General features: G+C 34.0%; 1 protein-coding gene across 1 annotated transcript; it reads left to right on the top strand.

Moving 5' to 3' along the window:
- The first annotated feature begins 111 nt into the window (after window positions 1-111).
- On the top strand, window positions 112-17,154 carry LOC130448109 (deubiquitinase DESI2). Its single transcript, XM_056785319.1, has 5 exons — window positions 112-311; window positions 365-544; window positions 8,942-9,056; window positions 12,722-12,863; window positions 16,557-17,154. Exons 2-5 carry the CDS (start codon window positions 367-369, stop codon window positions 16,731-16,733), a joined length of 612 nt encoding a protein of 203 aa, XP_056641297.1. The 5' UTR covers window positions 112-311; window positions 365-366; the 3' UTR covers window positions 16,734-17,154.
- The last annotated feature ends 8,753 nt before the right edge of the window (window positions 17,155-25,907 follow it).

Raw genomic sequence — 25,907 nt, forward strand, 5'->3', positions numbered from 1 at the left:
ACTCATGCTGTGATCCAGCTGGATTCTATTGATGTCACAGAACTATCAATTTTATGATTGCCGATGTAAGTTCGATGGCTTTACCATTTTCATAAGAATTCTTCTGTTTTATTTATATAAATACAAACAGTGAACATCTTTTATTTAAATGTCAAGAGTCAGCTAAAATTTTGTTTGTTAGTCACAATGGAAATATAACCTGTTAAAAAACTAATTATTTCCTCAAACATTTAAGTGAGTGTGTTGGAATGAAATAAATAAAAATAGCGACCACTATTGTTCTTTCAACTTCAACATTAATAATTTTTACAGTAAGCTCTTTCTCTTATGTATCTATTTTAGAACATAACATTTGTATTTTTAGAAATGTTTTCCAATGGTTTGACCTGCAATTTACCGTTTAGTTGTATGAGTGTAAGAGACTCGGGTTCCGATGAATTACTTCCGAATAAAATGTCTCGTGAGCCTGTATTGTTAAATGTGTATGATATGTACAAAATTAATGAATTTACAAGTAATATCGGTCTGGGGGTATTTCATTCCGGTAAGTAAATACTTCTTCAAAAATATATCTATTACAAATAAAACTTTGATTGATATAAAACTTTTGTTAAACAAAAAAAAGATATTTTTAACTTGTTTGTTTTGGTATTATTCTACTATACATTTTGTGAACGTTCTTTATAATTAACTAAGAAAATATATATGAATATACGTAAAATCATATAAAAACTGGAACAATACGGAAATTTGCCATAGTTTATTTGTTTTTAATAATAAACATATGCTTAGAAATCACATGTCTATTCTTTAAATTCTTATTGTAAGTTGATATTCCAGACTATAATTTTAGTCATTTGATTAAACTTAAAGCTCTAGGTTACTTATTAATAAGGAATTTATTCCAATTTCAATATGCACATTTGAAATAACAGTATCTGTATAATTGATAAGTGAATGAGGCAGTTGTTAAGTGATTGTGCCAACCTGTTTACTTGCTTATTAGATATTCTATCAAAATAACAATATTTGCATTTATGATGATAAGAACTTAAAATATGTTATCAATATGTAGAAGGTTGCTTGTGAATATAATAAACTCTCTTAAAAATCTGTTGGTTTACCAGAAGAAACAATAAAAATAATGTGTCACAGGGTGGCTTTCTCTAAGATAAATAAATACTTGCACATTCTCATTTATAATGTTCTCTGGTATTTAAGATTGGCGACCTTGTGTAACTTTTTGGGCACATTATACCATAAAATATAAATGAGACTGAACATATTGATATAAATATTTAGTTAGTTGAGGTTATCTTCACTTAACTCATTGGTTTCAAAAGAATTCTATAGTTTTCTCCACAATACTATCAAGCTTCTCATCCTGCTTCTCTTTAACTACATGTTCTATAGCTTTTTGCTCATTTTTATCGTAATTTGTTAAAATAATTGCAATAAAAAATGCTGAACATCAATAAGTTTATATGTTATATTGTAGAGAGCCACGTATCCTTTTATTTGTACCCAAATAAGCTTGATTAAATTCATTTCCAAGTTTTTGACCATTTCATCAATAGTGTATTTTTTAAAGGATGATGTACTCTAGCAGTCAAAAGGTTTTGCCCTCTATACTTCATGGGAAATAACAAATAAAAATAATACAATACATTTTATTATTTATACATATATAGATAAGAATATAGTAATAAAAATACAAAGTGATTAATGCACGAGTTTCATCCGATAATTCCTTGGTTTCACTCATTTTCAAACAGTCTGAATTTGTTAGAACAAAAACAATTCGTTTACTATGGATGGATTATAGGGTGGGCAAAAACTTTTGACCAATATTTATTATAATAGGAGCCTCGCCAATTCTCGTGATGTTTCCAAAGAAACATGGTCCATTGTGAATGATCAAGAAATAATGCTACTTCATCGAGCATAATGTCGACTTCACCTTACATTGTGAATGTAGTCAGAAATTTATCAAATTCTATAACTCCTTCTCATGATCCACTTTCAAATCTCCTTGATGCTAATGCTAACTTACACAGTTTCTTCTTTGACTGTAGTTTTAGCAGAACTTCTCGGTACAATTAATGACATCTGGAACTGATGGACTTAATCAAAAATATTTTCGTATCTACCTGATTGCACATTAAATCACCTTACCACTTTAATTAATGTTTCATTTCAAAATGGCACTTTTCCCAATTGCCTTAAGACGACTATAATTATACCTCTGCATAAAGAAGGAGATAAAAATTAAGCATTGAGTTATCTCCCTGTTGCACTCCTTCCCACGTTACCTAAGATAATAGAAAGATTGGTCAAAAAGAGGCTGTTATCATTTATGTTTAAATATAAAATACTTACTACACATAAATTTGGGTTTTTAAGTAAGAAATGTAGGTCATGAATTCAAGCATTTCCCCCCAAATTCTTTAATGCAGAACCGATTTATTTGAAATTTTGACAGATGATAGATGTGTATCCAATAAGCGAGAGGTGTGTGTGCCTCAGCCTTTTGACCCTTTATTAATAAAATGTGGAGGGTCTCAAGCCCTTCTAACATACATAGGCTTGTAGCCCTGAAAATTACTTTTAAAATGGTTGTTTTTAGGATATGATTCAAAATTAATGGAGTTACATAAAAAATAAGAATTTGAATTTTTTTTGTGAATGATAGGATATGAAAATATTTCAAATTTTGGTGCACGGATTTTTTCTGTTGATGCTAAGTTGCCTGTAGGTACATTTGAAGGTACCAAAAGGTGAAGGGGTGGTTCTTAAGGGGTCAGGGTGTAAAGAATTAAAAATTACTTCAAGAAGAGACAAGAAACTTTAATACCAAAAAGAATGCAAAATCTAAAAGCTGGCAGTCATTAGATTTATTTTTTTCATTCTCTGTAAAGGGGTAGTTTTAAGGGTTGAATAATAAAAATTAATAACCAATCAAATTTTATTAAAATAATATGAATTTTTCTCAGTAAAAATGAAATTGCAATGTTTTAAATCGCTAAAAGATTTTTTCCTATATTATTTTCATTAGAAGGGTAGTTTTTAAAGATTTTTAAGGGTTGATACTTCAAAATATATGAATTGTCTATTATATAATATGTTAAGATATTTATGCTGCATAAACGAAAAACATTTGAATTGAAAAAAAGTAGGAAAAACTATAATATTGGTATTTTTCAATAAGGGTTGGTTTTCACCTCTTAAAAACAATTTGCACACCTTGCGACCATGTAGATCTTCATATGAAGGATAAGATGAGCTTAATTCTAAATTTTCATGAAAATCGGAGCTTCATTAAAGAATTCGGAGGTTTGACACCATTTTGAGTTTGATGCTTGCACTAATGCACAAATGATGCTATATTCTCCCTCCTAAATAATGTCTACTCAAGCCTAAACAGTCATCACTCCACTGCAATAATTTTTTGTGATTTTTCTAACGCTTTCTATTGTGTTAATAATAATATTTCAATTAACAAATTGCAGTACTACGGTTTCAGGGGAACACCTTTCGCATGGTTTGAATCATACCTTATCAACAGAAGTCAGCTTATAAGGGATGATACAACGATGTCCCCTTGTAAGCCAATAGAATGTGGAGTGCCCCACGGCTCAATACTAGGCCCTATTTTGTTTCTTCTGTTCATAAACATCGCCTATCTAGACTTCAATGGTAAAATATGTTTATTTGCAGACGACACTAATTTCTCGTGGAGCAACCCAGATCTCACGGCACTTCATAGGACTATATCTAGTGACCTAATCATCCTTAAATCATGTTGCGATTCTAATCTTCTCTGTCTCAACGTTTCTAAAACTAAAGTTTTATTATATAAAAACAAATTGCTGCCTTTTTTATTAAATAACACTACCATTGACGTCGTTGGAACTGTCAAATTCTTAGGGCTCGTTGTGGACAATTCCTTGAAATGGGAATTAACATATTGCCGCTGTATCTAAAAAATTGAGTTCCTCCTGTTTTGCGCTGAGATCAGTTCCCAAAGAACTAAACTTATCCACTTCGTTAACAGTTTATTATGCCCTTATTAAGTCGCATCTCCGATATGCCCTTCTCTTCTGGGGTACGTGTGGTGCGACTCAATTTGAGCGAATCTTAAAATTACAAAAGAGGGCTGTTAGATATTTACTCGGACTAAACAGCATGGCTCACTTCTTTAAAAGATTAAAAATTCTCACTCATGACCTTTACCTACCTATTTCGCGTTCAGAATTAGTTAATATTTTACAATGCAAAAAATGCACAATCATTGCCAATTGAAATCAAATCGATATAAAGTGCCATTCTACTCTGTTCTTGTTTAATTTTGCTATGGATGTATTTTCGGTGAAAGTTGTAGGAAAGATATTCTTGAATACTTGATACCTACTTATTGAAAAAAAAATTTATGATACGGCTATATAAACGTTAATACATAGGGCTTTTGAGCAATCCCAAACATTTCTCTATTGTTCTGTATTGGAAATATTTTGATTATTCTGTTGTAATATTCAAAATGACCGTATTAAATTTTGAATTAGTAATTGGGTCACTCCTCTCTAATGATAATTTAAAATTTCACATTCGGTAACGCATGTTTAATATACCGTGGACAGCTATGCAAACAAACGATGCAGTCCGTAACAAAGCAAATGCGGTTCGTGAGTTGAATAACATTAAATGCGGGAAAATAGGTTATTTGGGACACATAATGCGTGGTAGCCGGTTGATTATGATGGGTAAAGTTGAAGGTCCTAGAGGAATTAGAAGAAAACAAGCCTCTTGGTTGAAGAATGAACTGGGATAAGAGGAGCAGGACAGTTATTTAGACTAGTCCAAGATAGAGAGAGTTTTGCAATGCCGATCGCCAACGTCAGGTGGACTTGATACGGCACACTAAGAAGAAAAATTGGGTTTTATTACTTTCTCTCTCTCTTACAAAAAAATAGACTCTAAAAATCACTTCAATTCCAGCCAATTGGGAACGCGGAGCACGACCTTTACCTACCCACTCCACGTTCAGAATTAGTTAAGGGCTCAATATTTTACAATGCAAAAAATGCACATTCACTTGCACATTGAAATCAAATAATGAGAATTGATGACAAACGTCGCAAAAGTTTGAAAGAATTCGAGAGCTTATGTGCACAGACCGTCGACAGACAATTGATCAACCGTCTGAAATCAATGGAATATCTTGAAGGTCATCAAACAGGTGACTGGTTTTTCCACCATGGCAACGCACCTGCACGCTCATCCATCACTGTTAGCCAGTTTTTTGTTGAAAATAACAAGGTTCCGCTGCCCTACGCACCTTACTCGCCTGACCTGGCTTTGTGCGACTTTTTCTTGTTTCCACGCATGAAAAGGGGCATAAAAGGACGGCGATTTGAAAACATTACAGCCTTCTCTAAAAATGAGTTCAAACAATGTTACGAACAGTGGAAGCACCGTTGGGACAAATGTATTACTTGTAATGGAGAGTATTTTGAAGGGCATAAGGTTGTTTTGTAAATATTTGTAAATATATAGCATTTAAAAATAATTCCGGTTATTTTTGGGTACCCCCTCGTATATACTAATATGCTATAGATATATACTTATAATTACCTTTTACTAATTTTGTTATTCATTGTGGTTTGATTCTGTATATTGAAGTTTTATTGTATTTGTATCTTTATTTAGTTTTTTTGTTAGTTTTTACAAGTTTTTGTCTACAAATTTTTTGACAATTTGTAACAATTTTTTGACAATAAAGAAGATCTCTCTCTCTCATAACATCGTTATAAAAAATTTTTGAGAATTATCTTTATCTCTGGTCTAGTCTAATACTCAATAGTGGATCGGTTTCTAACATGAAACAAACTTTTAAATGTTTTCATTCGATGCAGTTTTTTAACGTCAGGCACCAATTTGGTCAATTTTTTTTATCATCCATCTCACAATAGGTTTTGTTATTGAGTATAAATTAATACGATTAATTTATATTTCCATTACCTGGATGACGTTGCTTCTGTATTTTAAATTAAGAGCTTTCATCTTTTTCTATATTTGAATATTTATCAAATTTGGCATATCAATTCTATGTTCTAGTAATATACGGATTTGTCAAATTACAGAGATGCAATTGATTTGAACGTGCCGAAATTATTCGTCCATCAATTTCCTTATTAATATGTTTGTGAGTAATCTTTCAAAGTTCATTGTTACATCATTATCTGAACTATAAGGTAAATTGATCAAATTGGGTAAATGATAATTAAATTTTCTGAGACAATTTACATAGAATATTCATAATTACGAGGATATATATGAAAAATTCTTATCCTGATATAGAACCAAACAAAATTTCAATGTCAAAATATTTTATTACTCAACATATTCTCCTCTTAATTGGAAACATTTATTACAGCGATCCTGCAACGTCTCTAGATCTTTCAAAAAAAATATTTCTTCTTGTTCTGTAAACCAGACCTCCACAGCTTTTATTACCTCCTCGTTGGGAGAAAATTTACGTTTTAAACTTTTTTTCAGTTGAGATATCGTCGGACGGAGCCAAATCTGGTGAAGAAGAGGGGGCTCCAGTAATTCAAACCGTAAATCACGACATGGGCGTTGTCCTGCAAAAATAAAACACCTTTGGATAGCTTTTCGCGTCTTTTCTCTTTAATTTTTTCCCGTAGAGTGGTCAGTAATGTCCAATAGTAATCACCAGTTATTGTTCTACTCTTATCCAAAAAATCAATCATGATTACTCCATGGCAATCCCAAAAAACTGAAGCAAGTACTTTTCCAACAGTTTTTTGGACACGAAACTTCTTAGGTCTCGGAAAACCAGAGTGTCATTGCCATTCCATCGACTGTTGCTTTGTTTTCTCACACTTCTAATGGTTATTGTTCGTTGCTATGGTAACGCAATATTTTGTTTATGCATGGAACTGGTCTAGGCTAACTAGATATCAAAACATCCTCGTGTAATGAAGATAACTTGTTAACCTAATGTTCAAGAAAATATTTCAATATAAATACAAAAATCACTTATTGCAGTTTGCCCACGACCTAAAGTTAAGTCTTTTTACAGCACCTTTGTAGTAAAACTCATTCACCAAATTACAGTAGATCATTTTATAAAATTTTAGACCTACTCCACGTTCAGAATTAGTTACGGGTTCAAAATTTGACAATGCAAAAAAAATGCACAATCACTTGCCAATTGAAATCAAATCGATATATACTATTTTCCCGCATTCCGCAATATTTTGAGGTCGTATTTACTAGAAAGTGCCTTCTATTCTGTTAAGTTATTTTTATTTTTTAGTTTTCACATCAAACAACAATTTTTTTGACAATAAAGCATTTCTCTCTCTTTCCATCCAACAATGGGCAGAATAAACTGCTAAAAAATGATGATGAAGATGTAGCAATGACATATATACCTTATTTTCGTTGATTAAAGATAATTTAAAAAAGGAAATTAATGAAATTGTTGCTATATTATAACTTTTTATTTTAGAAATTATCAGTCACTCATTTATTATACAATATGGTGTGTACCTAGCAGGTGTTGATAATGGAAAATATTTGTCATCGTCATAAAACTTATGATCGATTTGTTACAGTGTAATTTTATTGAATTCAATTCTGCTGACTGAACATAATCGTGAAGTTATCCAGACTATTTTTATAATTGTTTATAGTATCGTGTATCCTATGATTGCAATAAGTGAAATCAAGTTGTGATAGTGGATAATACAGGGTGTCCGGTGGCAAAATTACGATTTAAAATCTATATAACAAAAAAACTACAGAAAATATGTATTTCCAGTTTAAATCAATACAAGGTAAACAAATGCGGTTTTTTTTTTAAATTACATCGACCAAATGTTGGTCGGTCGGTTGATTGGTTACGTCGGATACATTCTTGGAATCTGTCTTCGGTATTTCTTGCCTCTCGCTGGAGATGCCATTGACTTTGCGAACGATATTTTATTTCACTTCAGAGATTGTCGCCGGGTTGTTCCGTACACTTTACTTTTAAGATACACCCAACAGAAAAAAGTCCGTAGAGGTAGGATCCGAGGACCTGGGTGGCCAAGCGATATCACCGAAACGGGTTATCAATTTGCTAGGGAAAAAATCACGAAGCAGCGCCATGGTCTCCCTAACACTATGTGGCGTAGCGCCATCTTGCTGAAACGATGCCTATAAATTGAAGGCAGAAAGTTCTCTCAATGTTGGAAATAAATAATCGTTAATATTGACCTATAAGCAACACAATTTACGGAAATTGCTTGCCCTTGACGATTTACAATAAAATTATTCCCTTGCTTGGGAACGCACACCAAACCGTCACTTTGGGACTGTTAAGGGGTTGTTTTAAGGGAGGGTTTTATCGACAATTTTGCTTGTTTACACTTCCATTCAAATGAAAATGGGTTTCATCACTCCAAAAGATAGTGTTCATTGTACGAAATAGCTCCAACATTGTCTCATTGTGATCATTAGACTTAAGCGCTTGCACAATTTGAATTTTAAACGGATGAAATTTAAGATCTTTCTTCAATAAACTATAGTTTTTGGAAGTCCCAAGGTAGCGAACGGACTGACGCGGAGTCGCGCAAACTTGCCGCGACGAGTTCATTCCTTATCGACGTCCTGTTCGGTCCCGGTCGTAGGTTGTTTTCTGTTGAACTCGTTGCTTGGAACCTCGACATGTTCGAATCAAATCTTCACTTGGGGCATCACCTTATATTTTAACGAGAGCAAAATCTTCGACGAGCAATTGCACACAAATCATTGGTTACGGAGAAATCCGAAATTCAAATCTTAATTCTGCCACATGACACCCTTAAAATACTGCGAAAATCAATTGTGAATCCGTTTACTTTCTATGTTATCCTCGGTCTTTGTTTCATTTCAGGCGTTGAAATATATGGTACCGAGTATGCTTACGGCGGACATCAGTATTCATTCACAGGAATCTTTGAAAATATACCTAGGGATGAAAAAGAATTAGGAGAACAGTTCAGATTTAGGTAATGTTTGTAAATTTTTTAAACACTATCTGATTATATGCTGATTATGACAACAAGGTAAAAAATTGGTCACTCTAATCGCCGTTAGTCTCAAAAAGAAGTACAACAACACTTCTTAGCCAAATGAGGCCGTATTTGCTTGATTTCTTCGCTCAAACGTTACAATAAGCTCGCATAATACTCGTCTTTGATGGTTTTTCCTTTTTAAAGATGGCTAATGAAAATTATCCAATGCGCATCCCAAATAACCGACGCCATGACCTTGTCTGCAGATGGAACGGTCTTTTCCTGCTTTTCGGACCGTTTCTTCATCTTCACGAAGTTGTTTTTATTCCATTGCGAGCAAACGCGGTTCACATCTTATATTTGGAGTTAATATGCGATGTACCGAACTTTTTGAAATGCCTACTATGTATGCTAGCTCGCGCACTTTCAGTCGATGATCATCCAGTGAATTTCTGGAGTCGTCACCTCATTCGGTCGACCACTGCGCTGCTGGTCTTCGCAGATCGTACAGTCTCGTCTAAACTTTGCTACCCAATATTTTACTGTTAATAACGAAGGAGCAGTATTACTCACAGTAGAATCTAGTTCAGCTTCTCAATTAAAACTATTGTATGACATAACGATGACTAATTTTTCCATGTTTACAAATTCACTAAAAACTTTCACTATTGATGGCTGTCAAACAAATACTAAACAACGTGGCGTCTTGAAACTTGAAACATATGCTATATAGATTGTGTACTTGCTAATACAATGGTATGTTGTCAAGCAACTACTGCCATCTCTAGGTCAGGCCAGGTACTTCTGGGGTCCTAGTATTTCAACTAGTATATCGCAAATCTTACGTGTTGAAAGAAATAGTGACAAGTTTTGGCTCGTTTTTGCTTAGTCTGTCGTGAATATGGTTCTTAATTAACGCATCACGTTTTGTTGCAAGTTGTAAAAAAGTGCTAAAAAAGCTAACAAAATAATGAAATATGTCTTGGTGATGGTAGAAAAACTATTTACAAGTAGTATGACCAATTTAAAGTGAAAATGAATCAGTTAAGAACGAGAAACGGTCGGGACTTTTGACTTCTAATATAGATGAAAATGTGTAAAAAGTAAACAAAAGGTTACCGGAACCTACAAGATGGTTCATCGTTCATCGTTACCGTGCTACAAGTCGCTTTTAATCCTTATCCTTACATGTCAGATTTAGGATTATGCGATTCTTGGCTCTTGCTGTTTAACGTGCATCAGAGAAGTTTTGACAAGTCTTCTTTATGATTTAGCAATAAGTACTAGGGCTGTTTTTTTCAACCTCCGATATTCTATAAATAAAAGACAACTTCATATAAAATTATAGTTTTATTACCAAAAGATTGGTACACTTACGGTTACTTTACGACATAATCACCGAAGACATTTGTCATATCTGTGGCCAAGCCAATACCTTCATCAAAAAAAAGTTGCAGCCAATGAATTCAAGTAGAGTACAAAACAGACATTGAGTCTACTGGAAATTCCGTAGACAAAGCAGTAATGGTGAATCTGCGGTTTTCTTTAACAATTCTGTCAACTCGTTGAACCAGGTCATCTGAGACGACAGATTTGCATTCATCATGCACATCATTAAGGCCATCTTTAAACTTTCGACACCATCACTCATGAAGCTTTCCTCATACACACGACTCATTCTTCAATGGATTTCTGCAGCAATATGTCCTTCAGCCTGTAGAAAACGAATCACACTTGGCGGGATCATCAATAATGGCGGAAATGTTTATGTGGCTGTAGCACAACGCCGACTGACACCCGAATGTCAACAATGGCGAAGTGTGTTATGCCGAAATCTTCGCAGTCGCCTACAGCGCATGTCTGCTTTCTTCTGCCCGCGTAGCGTCTGCACGGAGCGATCAGAGGTTGAAAAAAAAAGGCCCTCGTATTTCTCCTACCTTTTACTCATCCAAGTGTGACTGCTTTCCCAACTGCTATCTTCTTGTCCAAAGAACTTGCAGTTAAACTGGCTTATTCATTCGCTGTAGCACTCGGATTCAACTAGGACTGTTTTTTTAAACACAAACTCGTGCTAGCTTTGATTATATTTATTCACTACCTATTGCACATTATAGACATAGACAATGAGGCTTCATCATCATCATTCGTTTTTAGCGCTTTAAAATCATTTTTTGGGGTGGATTACTCCTCGTTCTCTATTTTTGTTTTCTTTATAGTTTATCGTTTGTCTTGGTTGCTTTTGTTATTATTTTCCATTCCATTCAGTTCCTGCATTTTGTCCCCCAGTTCTCTATATAAAGTGCTCTTATGTCCTCCTATATTTCGTTCCTCCAAGTCTTTCTCGGTCTGCCTCTTCTCCTTGACCACAATGGGCTTATTCTTTTCATCATTTCAGTTGGTTTTCTTCTCATTTTATCTCATTATCTTATTTATTTTGTTTTTTCTGCATTTATTGCGTGCTTCTTCTTCTGATTTGTTGATCACCTCCCTCTGTCCATTTGCTATGATAGTTACATCATCTACGTATGCTACTATCTGTATTACGTCTATTATAATTTTCTTATTCGGTAATCCTACCTTTCTCACAATGCCTTCAAATATTATATTTTGGTATGGATTAATCCTCCTGTGGTTCTTATCCCTCTCTAACGTTTAACGATGTAGAGCCACGACATCCTCTTTACTTTACTTCATTCTATCTTTCTTTCTTTCACATGTCCCAGGTATGCTATTTTCTTGCGTTCTAACGTGCCCAGCAATTCATTCTCCCTAAAATTTATTCGTTGATTTTTCTTGCCGTCCATGGAACTCTCAAAATTCTTCGGTAGATCCACATCTCAAATGCCTCCCATCTGTTCATGGTGTCCAGTCTTCCATACCATACAATAGCACGAGCCATTTTGTGAATCTTATTCTTAGTTTGGGGTCAAAGTCATAGTTCGTAAACACGTTTTTGAATTTCATGAATGATCTTGCTTTTTCTATCCGGCACTATAAACCGACTGAGTATTCCAACTATGTTAAGGAGGTCGTTCATGTTATCTGCGATCAGGACTGTAAGACCGGTATATCGTATATTGGTGATACATAGGCATATCTAATTGTTGACCCTCGAGGGATTCTTGAAAGATGTTTTCCGATGAAACATACACTCACCTGTCGATTTCCGGGTCGGAATCGCCCCCGCGGTCCTCCATCTTGGTTCAGTAATGCCAACTACCTGATCTAAAGACGATAATCGGTCAAAAGTGATTGTCAAAGGAAAATTGAGGTAGCATCCGTCGGGCAACTCTAGTTAAGAGACGTTACAAATAATAATTTCGCCATCTCCACACCATGGGCATATCGGACGATCCGGATTGCCGTTGGTGCGTGGAGGAGGACGAAACCGCAGAGCACGTTATCTGCGAGTATCCTGAACATACTCGAGCGCGGTTTAAACACCTGAGCAAACCTTACAGCTTGTCTAATACCATCAAAGGGTGCAAGTTGAAGCGCCTTGCTTCTTAAAGGACATCGGCTTCTGGTAACGTCAAGTGAGGCGCGAAAGGCCAATCTGAAGGCTTGCCAACAACTATGAACTATGAAATAATAATTTTATTCTAAATTTATGATCTATTAAAACTGGGATAATTAATTTTTTAATATCTAATTTCCAGACAAACAATTCACATAGGCTATACAGATTTTACGGAAGAAGATGTTAAAAGAATTATTAATGAATTAGGAAAAGAATTTAGAGGAGACCGTTATCATCTTATGAATAATAATTGTAATCATTTTTCAGGAGCCTTTTGTAAAGTAAGTGGGAATTGTATCAATATTTTATGAAATTGGACGTTTCTCCAAAATCTTAATTATCGATCTCGTCATATTCTATTCAAACTCTAATCAACAATAAAGTAACGTAAAGGTTCAAGTTCCATCTTATCTACAATGCTTTCTAGATACCATAAAAAAATCTAAAGGCGATAAATTGGAAGATTTGACTGGCCACTCTATTGTGCCATCTTTTTCTTGGAAAACTTTGATCAAATTATTTCAAACAGCAAAGGAGTGTGTCGATGGATAAACGTGACAAGAAATCTAATTATTAGTAATATTTTGTTAATTTATAATACATAAATTCTAACGAATTTAATTAGCAACGTGAATTATAGAGGGAGTTGTTTAATATATGAGGGCCGCTTTTTTTCCAACCTCCGATCGCTCCGTGCAGACGCTACGCGGGCAGAAGAAAGCGGGCATGCGCAGTAGGCGACTGCGAAGCTCTCGCACTACACACTTCCATGGACGGCAAGAAAAACCAACGAATAAATTCTAGGGAGAATGAATTGCTGGGCACGAAAGATAGAGTGAAGTAAGGGAAGGGGCAGCAGAAAGAGGATGTCGTGGCTCCACATCATTAAACATTAGAGAAGGATAAGAACCACAGGAGGATTAATATATATCAACATATAATATTGAAGGCATTGTGAAAAAGTCAGGATTACAGAATAAGAACATTGTAACAGACGTAACACAGATAGTAGCATACGTAGATGATGTAACTATCTTAGCAAATGGACAGAGGAAATTAATAAAATCGATCAACAAATTAGAAGAAGAGCAATAAGCAATAAATGCAGAAAAGCAAAATATATGTTCCTTTAACTAACTAGAAATAACGTTGGGACAAATGACCAGAAACAGGATAAAGGAAAGAATAAAAAAAGGCTATCAAACCTATGGAAGAAACGAAAACCAACCAAACAGAACAAAATAAAAATGAACAAAACCCTAATAAGACCACTAATCAAGTATGTGATGAAAGGAACAGTATTAAACAAAAGAGAAGAAGAACTTAAAAGAATCGGAAGAAAGATAATGGGAACCATAACAGGTCCAAACATAACACAGGAGAGAGAAAGGAGAGCAGAGAAAAACGAGGACATAGAGAAACAGCTGGAGAAGGAAGATTTAGTGAGACACAGAAAAGCACAAAGGCTGAACTGGGCTGGGGATATGATGAGAGGAAAATCAACTGAAATGATGAAAAGAATAAGCCCATTGTGGTCAAGGAGAAGAGGCAGACCGAGAAAGACTTGAAGGAACGAAATATAGGAGGACATAAGAGCACTTTATATAGAGAACTGGAGGACAAAATGCAGGAACTGAATGGAATGGAAAATAATAACAAAAGCAGCCAAGACAAACGATAAACTATAAAGAAAACAAAAATAGAGAACGAGGAGTAATCCACCTCAAAAAATGATTTTAAAGCGCTAAAAACGAAAGCCATAATCCAAAGGATTAAAAGGCTGGATGATGATGACTCATTGTCTATGTCCATAATGTGCAATAGTTAGTGAATAAATATAATCAAAGCAAGCACGAGTTTATGTTTAAAAAATCAGTCCTAGTTGAATCCGAGTGCTACAGCGAATGAATAAGCCAGTTTAACTGCAAGTTCTTAGGACAAGAAGATTGCAGTTGGGAAGCACTCACACTTGGATGAGTAAAAGATAGGAGATATACGAGGGCCTTTTTTTTCACTCTCCGATCGCTCCGTGCAGACGCTACGCGGGCAGAAGAAAGCAGACATGCGCTGTAGGCGACTGCGAAGATTTCGGCATAACACACTTCGCCATTGTTGACATTCGGGTGTCAGTCGGCGTTGTGCTACAGCCACGTAAACATGTCCGCCATTATTGATGATCCCGCCAAGTGTGATTCGTTTTCTACCGACTGAAGACTATTGTGCTGCGGAAATCCATCGGAGAATGAGTCGTGTGTATGGGGAAAACTTCATGAGTGATGGTGTCGAAAGTTTAAAGATAGCCGTAATGATATGCATGATAAAGGGGCCAAGAACGCAGATGACCTGGTTCAAAGAGTTGGCAGATTCACCATCACTGCTTTGTCTATGGTTTTGTACTCTACTTGAATTCATGGGCGGCAACTTTCTTTGAAGAGGGTATTGAAAACTTTCAAACATGCACCAAACTACTCGCAAGTAAACTGAATTTTGAGTAAAATAGCGAAAATCGCATCTCGAGATATTTCAAGAAATGTGTAAACGACGAGATTTTTTTCTCCAAACATTTCTTAGGCTGAACCGTCCAAACGGAAATCAAAGTCACTCGGCACATGTATGTTTAACATTTTTAGTCCGAGAGCCGGCTGTATAAAAGTCCTATGAATCATTTTTGAGGTATGAACAATAAAACCATAGGTCTAGAGGTCGACACCCAAGTTGCTTGATTTTGCCCGCATGTAAAATTATGACATCACTTCCGGTTTTTATTTTAGGTGTAATTGTAATTTATGAAATACATCAAGAAAATTTATGTCAAACGATAGTATATGATGAGTAGAAAAGAAATTTCAAGAATCGAAAAGCTCTCTTTATTTTTTCCCTGAGTCGACCACCATTAAAAATATTTTTTTTTTAATTTATTTTAAGCTATCGAATCAATTGATTTCTTTACGATTTACTGAAACTAGAACCTCTTAAATGACTAAAAAAAATTGTTCGACATCTTTTATTTATCCACATCCAACTGTCGACTTAGTTTAAAGAATCAATGAGCTCTAACTCATACATTCCATGTCTATTTTTAATTATTTACATTTATCTTTTCCAAATACATTACTACAATACAATTTTTGAAATACTTCCTGTACATTTTTCTATTGTTAACATTTAAGTATTTAAGAAAGTATTTTGCATTTCTACTTTAAGTCCAGTTAGACGTGCCGTTCCTCAAAGGAGAAAACAACTACTTTCCTGGCTAATACCACGAACAATATTCAATTACATCTCATTTAAAGAACGTGATGTCATTGACAATCCGAAATTGGCATCTGTAATTACAAGGAGAGGGTCGTAACCACTGACTAGATTCGATGTTGTTACGTCGTAACGACCTGTCGTTCGGTGTTTCTAATTTGAACTGTAGACCCAGATAGTCGGTGTTGCTATTTGATTCATGTAGTTAAACATTCCTCAGTAGACAGCTTCTAGCATCATCTTCACTTCCACTTATGTTTTTTAATTTCGAGCATGCCTAATAATTTAATTCACATATCGCCGTCTACGGCTAGAGATCTATTTGACTAATGGTTAGCAGTTGGCGTCTACTGAGGAATGTTTAACTACATAATTCAGTAGCAGCGCTGGCTGGCTGTGTCTTCAGTTCGGATTAGAGACACCGAACGAGAGGTCGTTACGTCACTCTGAAGAGATGCGACAACGTCGAAACTAGCCAGTGGTTATGACCAGTTCGTTCTTCGGAGGAGATGTAATTCAATATTCTTCGTGGTAGTAGTCAGGAAAGTCGTTGTTTTCTCCTTTGAGGAACGGCAAGTGAACAATTATTTTTCAATTTTCCTCAAAAATTATCTTTAACCGAACAGTCAATAACTAGTGGTATTTAACAGTTCTAATCTTTACTTTTACGTGAATTATTGTTGCCCTGATACTTGTTATAAAAATATTTTTATTGTATTTAGATTCTAAGCGGACAAGATATTCCACCATGGGTAAATAGACTGGCATATTTCAGTAGTTGGGTACCATTTTTGGAACGCTGCCTACCAAAAGAATGGTTGATGCCGATGGCGTTACAGCATTCAATAAATTGTCGACAAGATTCAACGTGTTCAGATGCCTCTACATCGCCGTTTTAATCCAAAACGGAACCAGAAGGTTCTTTCGGAAAACAATTTTGTTTATTTTTTACCGTCTATATATTCATTATATTTAACAATAATTTTAATTTTTCGAACTGATCTTTTATAATTTATACGATTTTTGAAATATATGCCAACTAATAGAAAAAAAAATGATTATAATAAAAATTTCGTAAAAAATATCGAATACTCGATGTGGATCAATTATTACAATTTTTGATATCATCCTGGACGATGGTAATAAAACTATTTTAAATTAGAAGCAGTTTCAATTTTTCTATTTTTACCACAATAATTGATCAACGGAATTGGATATTTGACGAAAATTGTAACAGACTATGCATTTTTTTTATTTTATATTCTTTAATATATTGTATGTTACGTATAGTATTTTGCAATACACACCTTTTTTAAGTCACTTTAGAATTCATATTATTTATATCCTTTACCGTGTTTCTTCCTTTACATTATCACACAATCGTATTCCCATGACAGATTTTTTTGGAGTTTTCACTTTCCTGTCAAGAAACGCTCAAACTCAACTCAAAAGATCTATTGTGTCACCTCTTCGCTAAAGCTAGTGTGGACATATAGAAGAGGTATAAAACTGAAGTTACCTATCATGAATGATGAAAGTATACCATAGTAGGCGAATTTTATTAAACTTTCAGCAAAAAATTGAATTATAATAATTTTCAGCGAAATAATAGCAAAATGTACAGTTATTGGTCTTAAATTTTAAAGTTATTGGACTCTAATTGATTTTCAAAATTCATCCACAAAGTTAAGTATCATGAAACATTAATGAAAGTATACCATAGTATAGTAATTTTCAGTGAAATAATAGCAAAATGTACAGTTATTGGGACACATTGTACAGTTATTGGTCTTAAATTTTATAGTTATTGGACTCATGAAAGTATACCATAGTGTGCGAATTTTATTAAACTTTCAGCAAAAAATTGAACAGTAATTTACAGTTATTGGTCATAATTTTTATAGTTATTAGAGAATATTTTATTAATCTTTTGTAAGGTATTAATAAGAGTATACATTCCACCTGTCCAAGACCTATACCTAACCTTTTGGTTATACACTAAAAATTGGCTTGTGTCTGACGAATATAAATTTCATATAATTCACCAATTTCTTTGACATATTGCGTATTGACATATTTTTACCTCTCCTTCTTCTAATCTATCTACATCAATCTGTGATTGATTTAATAATTTCAATTTCTAACATTTTTTGATAATATACTGTCCATTTGAAGCTGTTGATAAAATAACAATGCTTATTATCCTATAGAAACTGGTCAAAACTGTCCATAATTTCATGCTAGTAGTATCGAATCAAATTAATAAACATCTATGTGAATTCTGTGGGAAATAGGAAAAATCTTATGTACTTCACATGGTTGTAAGTAAATCGGTCTCGACTAGTAAATATCGTCACTTATAGTATAAATAACGTTGTTCTTAAAGAACCAATTGTAGTAAAAATTTTATTTCTTATTATATTTTAAATAAACTTTGGTTTACAAAAAATATTTTTTTAATTGTTTTTTCGAATGATTTTTCAGAGAATGTTCGAAATATCAATAAATAACATTTGACTAACAACAATAATAACATTTGATAATGATTTCGGGCATATAGCCACCGTGATCATTCTTGAAGAATCATATTCTGGACATCTACGATTATAAAGTATAAACCAGATATTTTTACTTATTTTCTTCTTCTAATCTATCTACATCATTTTGTCTTTGTATGTCCCCTTGTTCAAATTCTCCTCTACCTACTTCATCGTTCGGTTGTTTGACCCCTTGCTCCATTTCTTCTATTCTAACATCTTCCTTCAATTGGTTAACTCCTTCCATTTCTATTAACCGCATTTTCAAATGCTCGTCTTCGATTCTTTTGTTCTAACTTTCAGATTCTTCCTTATAACATAATTGACATAGAAATGAATCGTTATCTCCAGAATCTGGAATATGTTGTCAATGAATTGGTGGGATGTACGATTGGTGATATAACTTCTAACAAGAATCTCAAGTGACTTCATTGTTCAATTTTAACAAAAAATATGGTATACCATTTGGTTTTTGACGAAACTTGTTACTTTCTTTTGCCTGTTTGAGTTCCTTGTTTTGTTTCCTCTTCTTTGCTTCCTGTTTATCAGTTCAGCTGTTCAGTTTCTCGTTTTCCTCTATGTTTAGGAGACTCTGGCTAGGCAAGGTATTAGGTGATACTGACAGATTTGTTAATAGAGATATTTGGAACCACATTCACAACTAAATAAATAAACAAAATTTTCTTATTGTAGGATTCTAAAGGCAAGTGTCCAATAATTGATGGGTATCAAATGACTGTATGGTTTATCCTAAAAGGCGTTGAAGAAAAAAATGTATACACATTTTGTACGATTTTGCCGAAACTACTGCCAACGTTGTTATGAAATTTATAAGAATATGTTTTGTAAGCTGGTACATCCACTGAATTTGTATATATGACTCTCATTGAGGGTTCGTACCAAGTAATGTTGTACATAACTTTTTTAAAGTTAGATTTATTAATCAAAATTTCAAGTGATGCAGGTATAAAGTAATGATAAAGTTATTAATTAAACAAAAAAATCCCAAGAAGAAAATTGAAGTAAAGACCAAGAACATACAATAAAATTCAATTGAAGTAAGTGTTGAACATATCCTCCGTTTCCACGAATAGTCCCAAAAAATCAAATGAGTCATTTGAGACACTGTTTTGTTTCAATCTTTTTGGTCTTTATTGTCTTGTAGTTGAAATGGCTTCAACTCTACAGTGTATCTTTTATTATTGGTGATATAACAGGACAGCCTTCATAAACAATATCAATGAAGATTTAAGGACTCTCAACTTTTTAAATATGTCCTCAATTTTTTCAGCAAGGCTAGATATTTCACACAAAAATGCGTATTTCAAAAAAACATCGACGTGTTCAAACGTTTTTCCCCAACACGCCTTCATTTATTTATTAACGAATTCATTTCATTTAGCTATTCGCCGTATTTCGCGATTTGTTTTCTTCCACTCCCCCTAGTTGTTCGGGAGTGGTTACCGTTGGCTATACTCGCTTGTCGCGGTTGGTTAGTCATCATATAAATGTTTTTAACTGCCTAACTTAGAACTTTTCTAACCTTATTCAGTAAGAAACGTTCTAATCTGAGTGGGCGAACCTCTTCTTAAGAGCTTTCTCGGCGTGTAATTAGGTACTTGCCTACTAGGTACAAAGTTGACAGGTAGAGGGTATCTTCTTGAAGGTTGCCTTGAGTTCTAGAATCTTTGTTTTTGTATCTTTGAACTGGCCCAATTTAACCTATCATTGCAGATATTTCTTCAGTCTCCTGAGTTATTTTTACTTGTAGGCTCGTGCTCGAAATTCTAAGCCTAATACTGTCGACGCCCTGATGTCCGAAAATTTCTTACCAGAGCTACCATTTCTTTTATTTCACCAAGTTTCTCAAAGTTTTGTACGTATAACTTTATTGACAACAGAAGTCAATTTGGAACTGAGCATGGAAGCCACTTTGAGAGGCCGTATAAATAATGCTTTCATAAAATGAGTGGTCGCGCTTGGACTACAGTTCCATGGCCAATGCAATGCTTCGACGGGAGGAAAACAACTGGCGTCTTTACTTCCTTGGTTATCGCGCTTTTTTCTTCTTCTCCATTTTGGCCTCCACCTAAACAGTATTTGGCCAGCGCTGGTTTTCGCTTTGATTTATTTTAAACCAAAGCTTATACTTTTTCTGTTTCTTTTTTAATGACTTCTGTTTTTCTTGTGAGCAAGACATGTTAAAAGACAATCACAACAGAGGTTAAAACTCTTCTCGCTCAGAGGCAACTGTCGAGCATAATTACTATTTTTGTTTATATCTCAATTTTGTATATTTTGATAAATTTCATGATTAGATTTATAATGTTGTAGTTTTCTCTGTTTAAGATGTTGGATAACGTAATTGGTGTAGGTATTTTTAGTTCAATTAACTTGTTATATAAATCAAAATTGGGGGTTCGATTAATGGAGCATCCGAAAAAAATGTAGTTTAGATACAGTACGGATCAGTAACTCATCCTATTCTAAATAAATGTTTTTTGTTGCGGCAATAGCCCGTTCTGTTGGTACATTTCTTCCGATTTGCGCAAGTTGGTCAACAATTTCGTTCCCTATGACTCCATCCTGTCCCGGAATCCATGCTACGCGGTGTATTTATTTATTGCCTGTTATTTGATTACTTAGACTTTTGATGGCACTTTGCGAGTCGGAAAAAATTATGATTTTATTAATTTTTTTTATTTTTTGCTATTTCGATCGCTTTAATTATTGCAATTATTTCCGCTGTGCATATTTGCATGTGATTATGTAGTCTTAAATAAAATCGGTAATTTGCACCCGCCTTGTTGTCTTCCGGATTCAAGGATCCATCTGTGAAAATTCATGTATATTCACTGTACTTCGGTGCAAATTCGTTGATGAATTTTTGTTGTGAATATATTTCGTCTTTTTTTGTTTCAGAAAATACCACATTAATTCTCTCTGTTTGGAATTTTATTTCTTCTTCAAAGCACGGGTCTATTTTGCTTACGTAAATATTTTGATTGGTTTCTTCAATTCGATTTTTTGCTTCAATTAGGTACGGCCATTCTTTGTTTTTCTAGTACCCTGTTTTTTCTCTACACTTTTCCCAAAGTTCGTCAGTTAATTCTTTTAAAGGATATTGATCTTCTGTGTATATTTTCAAGTAGAATTTAATACTTAATAATTTTCTACGGTATTCTAACGCCATTTCTCCACATTCTGCTAAGAGACTATTAGTTGGAGTAGAGTGCACGGTTCCAGTTATGATTCAAAGTCCCTTATATTGGTTTTGATCTAGTTTAATCAAGTGTTTTTTATTGCATGGCTTAAGTATAGTAGAAGCATAATCTAGATTAATCTTATTAATCCTTTATATAGTAGTAATAACGTAATTGGATCTGCTCCCCAGTATGTTCCACCAACAGCTCTCATTATGCTTAACCCCTTGTTTACTTTGTTTTCAATGTGTTGAATGTATGATCCCCAATTTAAGTGTTTGTTCATTATTACCCCTAACTATTTAATATTGTCCTTGAAGTCAATTTCCTTGCCGCTTATTTCAATATTTTCGCTTGTTGCCCAGTTTCTTAAAATTACTGCCGCGCATTTGTCAGTGAATATTTGAAACTTATACTTGTTAGTCCACTGATGAAATTCAATTAGATATTTATTCATTTCTTTGATCATTTTTTGACTTTTTTGTTAATGTCATGTACTGATTTGATGTAGATGTTGAAAAGGACTGGGCTCAGGGGTGAGCCTTGATTTGTTTTTTGGTCCTATTATATTCCCTTCTGTATCTTTTACGTATAAATTTCTGTTGCAGAATAAATTAAACATAAAGTTTGTTATTTTAATTTCACTCATTACGTTGTATAGCATATGTAAGTCGACACTGTCATAGGCTGCCTTTAAGTCAATGAATATTGCTAGTAGAAGCTTTTTTTCGGTGAATGTGTTAATAATGATATAGCTTCATTGCATCCCTTGTTTCTACGAAATCCTAATTGGAATTTCGAGAGAATTTTTTTATTTTCTATTCTATTCTTGTTTTTATAATGCCCTCTAATACTTTACCCGCGCATGCAATAGGTCTGTAACTGGTGTGGTTTTATGCATTTTTTCCAGGTTTCAGAAAGTATTATGGCTTCTTTCCATTCTATTGGAATTTTATGTGTTTCAATGATCTTGTTATATATATCCCAATTAGTTTGTTTTGTGTGTTTTGGTCTAGATTTTTAATCATCGAGTAGGAGATTCCCAATTGCTTTGTCTTTTTCCTTGAAATTATGTTGTTGAATTCGTTATATGTTATTGGTTCAAACTTGTCATTACAAGTTGCTAGAATGAATTCTGGGTTGATATTACAAATAGTTAGGCTTTCTAAAATTTTCCTTGCTATTTGATGATTGATAATGTAATTGTTCTGAGAATAATTTTGAAATCTTTGATTATTTTCCAGATTTTATTGGTTGGTGTCTATTGATAATACTGCTAAATTATCTAAATGACTGTTTCTTTTTATTTTTTAATTTTAGTTTTACATATGCTTTTATCCTTACTCATAGGTAGGGGTAGGCAAAATAATCGATTAATCGTGTGATCGATATATTTTTAAAAATAATCGGTTAATCGATTAATCGAAAATAATCAAATAATCGAAAAATATCGATTAATCGCAAAATATCGCCGAGACCGCTTGCGGCCGAGGCAAGATAATCTTGAGGTCGTTAAAAAGTTTCGCAGCTATGACATACACACTATTTTTCGTACAAATCGTTAAATAATCAAATAATATAATAATCAATTTAACTATTAAAAAATTTATTTTATTATTATTTCAACATAATTCAATATCAGAATCTTACTTCCAAATATCTTCTTCTTCTTTCTTCTTTTAATGCTTATCCATTAATGGATGCTCGCGACCACATTTTTCATGGCTTCTCTATCTCTAGCGGTATGGATCAATGTCTGAATATCTTGTATACCCGTCCACTGCCTCACGTTTCGCAACCATGACATCTTCCGTCCCAATCCTCTCTTACCTTCAATCTTGCCCTCGACTATCAGCTGAAGGAATTGATATTTATGGCCTCGCATTATATGGCCAAGATATGCAATTTTTCGTTTCTTCACGATGTTAAAGAGTTCACGGTCTTTATTGATACGCCTGTTTTTCACCTTAAGGGTCCAACCCTCCATCCCGTAAAGAAGCACTGACCAAACGTAGCACCGCACAAGTCTCAGTCTAAGATCAAGTTCAAAGTCGGTACATGTCTACTATATTAATTAGTTGTTGTAGGTCATCTATAGTATCTGTAATCAGTACTGTGTCATCGGCGTAACGTATGTTGTTGATCCAGACTCCATTGACTTTGATCCCAATGTCTCTATCTTCAAGTGACTCTCGAAAGATGGCTTCAGAGTATATATTAAACAGGAGCGGCGACAATATACAACCTTGACGTACTCCTCTGCGAATCCGAACTTGCTCAGTTAGACCATGATTTACTTTGACTTGCGCTTTTTGGTGCCAGTACAGATTTTCGATACAAAGAATGTCTTTTTTGTCCAAATCCAAATTTTTAAGGAGCTGCATAAGTTTGTGATGTTGAACTTTATCGAAAGCTTTTTCGTAGTCTATGAAGCATAGACAAATATCTTCTGTAGGTTCATTATTTGGTTTGTTTTTATTGGGAATCAAACCATAATGTCTTCTGTATGCTCCTAGTGGCATACTCGCTCTTTATCTTGTTTTTTGTAGGAATAAAACCACAATCGTTCTTTTGAAGCTTTATTTCCGATTTTCGAATAATCGAAAATTGATTATTTTCGATTAATCGATAATATTTTTTGATAATTGCCCAGCCCTATCATAGGTATAGTTTCGTTTGCTTCTACGTTTAGGGTGTCATAAAAATCGTTATAGTCCAAAATTTCCTCTTTTTCTGTCAATTTATCTGGTATTACTTGGTTGAATGAAATCCAATCGGCTTTTTTAAAATTTCTAATGTATATGCTATACTTTTTGATGTTAAAATGATAGTTGTGGTTCATGCATATTTCGTTCAATAAAATGACATGTGGTTTTAGTTCATATATTAAAAATTTTAATTGATTGCTCTGATGCTTCTAATATTCCACTATACTATTTTGAAATTTTTATTTCCACCTTGGTCTCGGTTTTTATCACCTCCTTTATTGGTTTTGGTGCTTCCGTTGTGATTCATTGTTGAAGATTCTGTTTCCTGGTTTGTTCAGTAGCCTTGCAATAAATTGGAGTGTATTATTCCCTATCGTATTTATTAAGTTTGTTAGCCGTATTCATAATTTCATGTAACATATCTGGATTTTCACTTAATGTTTTAGTATCTGCTTCATCTTCACTATCTACCATCGAGGGTGGTATGTAGTATATTGATTCCGGGGACTGGTTGTACGTTGGTATTGATGCTGGGGATTGTTGTTGGTTAGTCTCTTTCTGATGATATGTTATTTGTCCATTGTGAGTTATCTAGGCCCCTTGATGAGCTTCCTTATCGTAACCTGTTGAAGTAGGTTTCCTTTTTTTGGCTTTTACTATTTGTGTGAAAGTGTTTCTTTTAGAAGTGTTTTGATTCCGTTGTCTTGTTTTGTCGGAATGCCAGGCAGTTCCGGGAATTCATCGGAATCATTCTTACAAATCCCTCTTGTGTATTTCTTTTCAGAAATCTTTAATTTGCCTCGTAAAAGGATATGTTATCTAATGACATCGCTTCTCTCATAAGTTGTTCTCTCTCTGGACAATTCCTGCTAACACTGTTGTGCTCCATACTCGCGCAGTGTTTGCATTTCATTATGCATTCTGCTCTGTCTTCCTCAAGTGTGTTTCTCCACAATTCAAGCATTTTTTCTTTTTGGTTTTACAGTGTTTTTTGATATGTTCGTATTTTAAACACTTTTAACATTGTAAAATTGGCATAATGTATGGTAGTACTCTGTGCTCTATTCCCCATATCTTCACACTTGTCGGCAGGGTTGTTCCTGAACGTGTATCTTATGGTCTCTTCTAGCACTAATTCTACCTTATTAGTTTCTTCGTCACCATCCTTCGAATTATTTGTTTCCGCCCTTAAATCTACCCTGTCTATGAATTTCTTTCCTTAGAAATCGCTTTGCTTCTAAAACTTTTTTGCCCCATTATTTACTTGTGAATATTTATTTAAATTTCATCCGAAATTGACGTGTCTATGTATTTGACTATTCCTTTACTTGAAAAGTATTTTCTTGGTATAAAAACTTCGTACCCTTTATTCCTGACATCTTGATTTATCAAAAATTAATTAGAATCGGTATATTTTGTAAATTCTACACTGATCCTGTTTTTCCCTTTTTTTTAACATCAACATTTATTTTTAAGCCAAAAATTTCTCTAGCAATTGCAAGATAATTATAGTTTCCAATGTTGTGTGTTCAGTATGTTTCCTCTATATTAAAAAATGCGAGGGGTTAAATTTGTCCCTCGCATTTTTACTGGTACCTAAGGGTTACACTTAAATTATCGAAATA

The sequence above is a fragment of the Diorhabda sublineata genome, chromosome 8 (assembly GCF_026230105.1).
Source record: "Diorhabda sublineata isolate icDioSubl1.1 chromosome 8, icDioSubl1.1, whole genome shotgun sequence".
NCBI lineage: Eukaryota > Metazoa > Arthropoda > Insecta > Coleoptera > Chrysomelidae > Diorhabda > Diorhabda sublineata.

Bases quoted from the DNA above. Each gene is read 5' to 3' on its own strand.
- LOC130448109 (XM_056785319.1), top strand. From the start codon at position 367: ATGTTTTCCAATGGTTTGACCTGCAATTTACCGTTTAGTTGTATGAGT. The intron at 545-8,941 runs GTAAGTAAATAC...GTTTCATTTCAG, and splicing joins TCTGGGGGTATTTCATTCCG to GCGTTGAAATATATGGTACC. The intron at 12,864-16,556 runs GTAAGTGGGAAT...TATTGTATTTAG, and splicing joins TTTCAGGAGCCTTTTGTAAA to ATTCTAAGCGGACAAGATAT.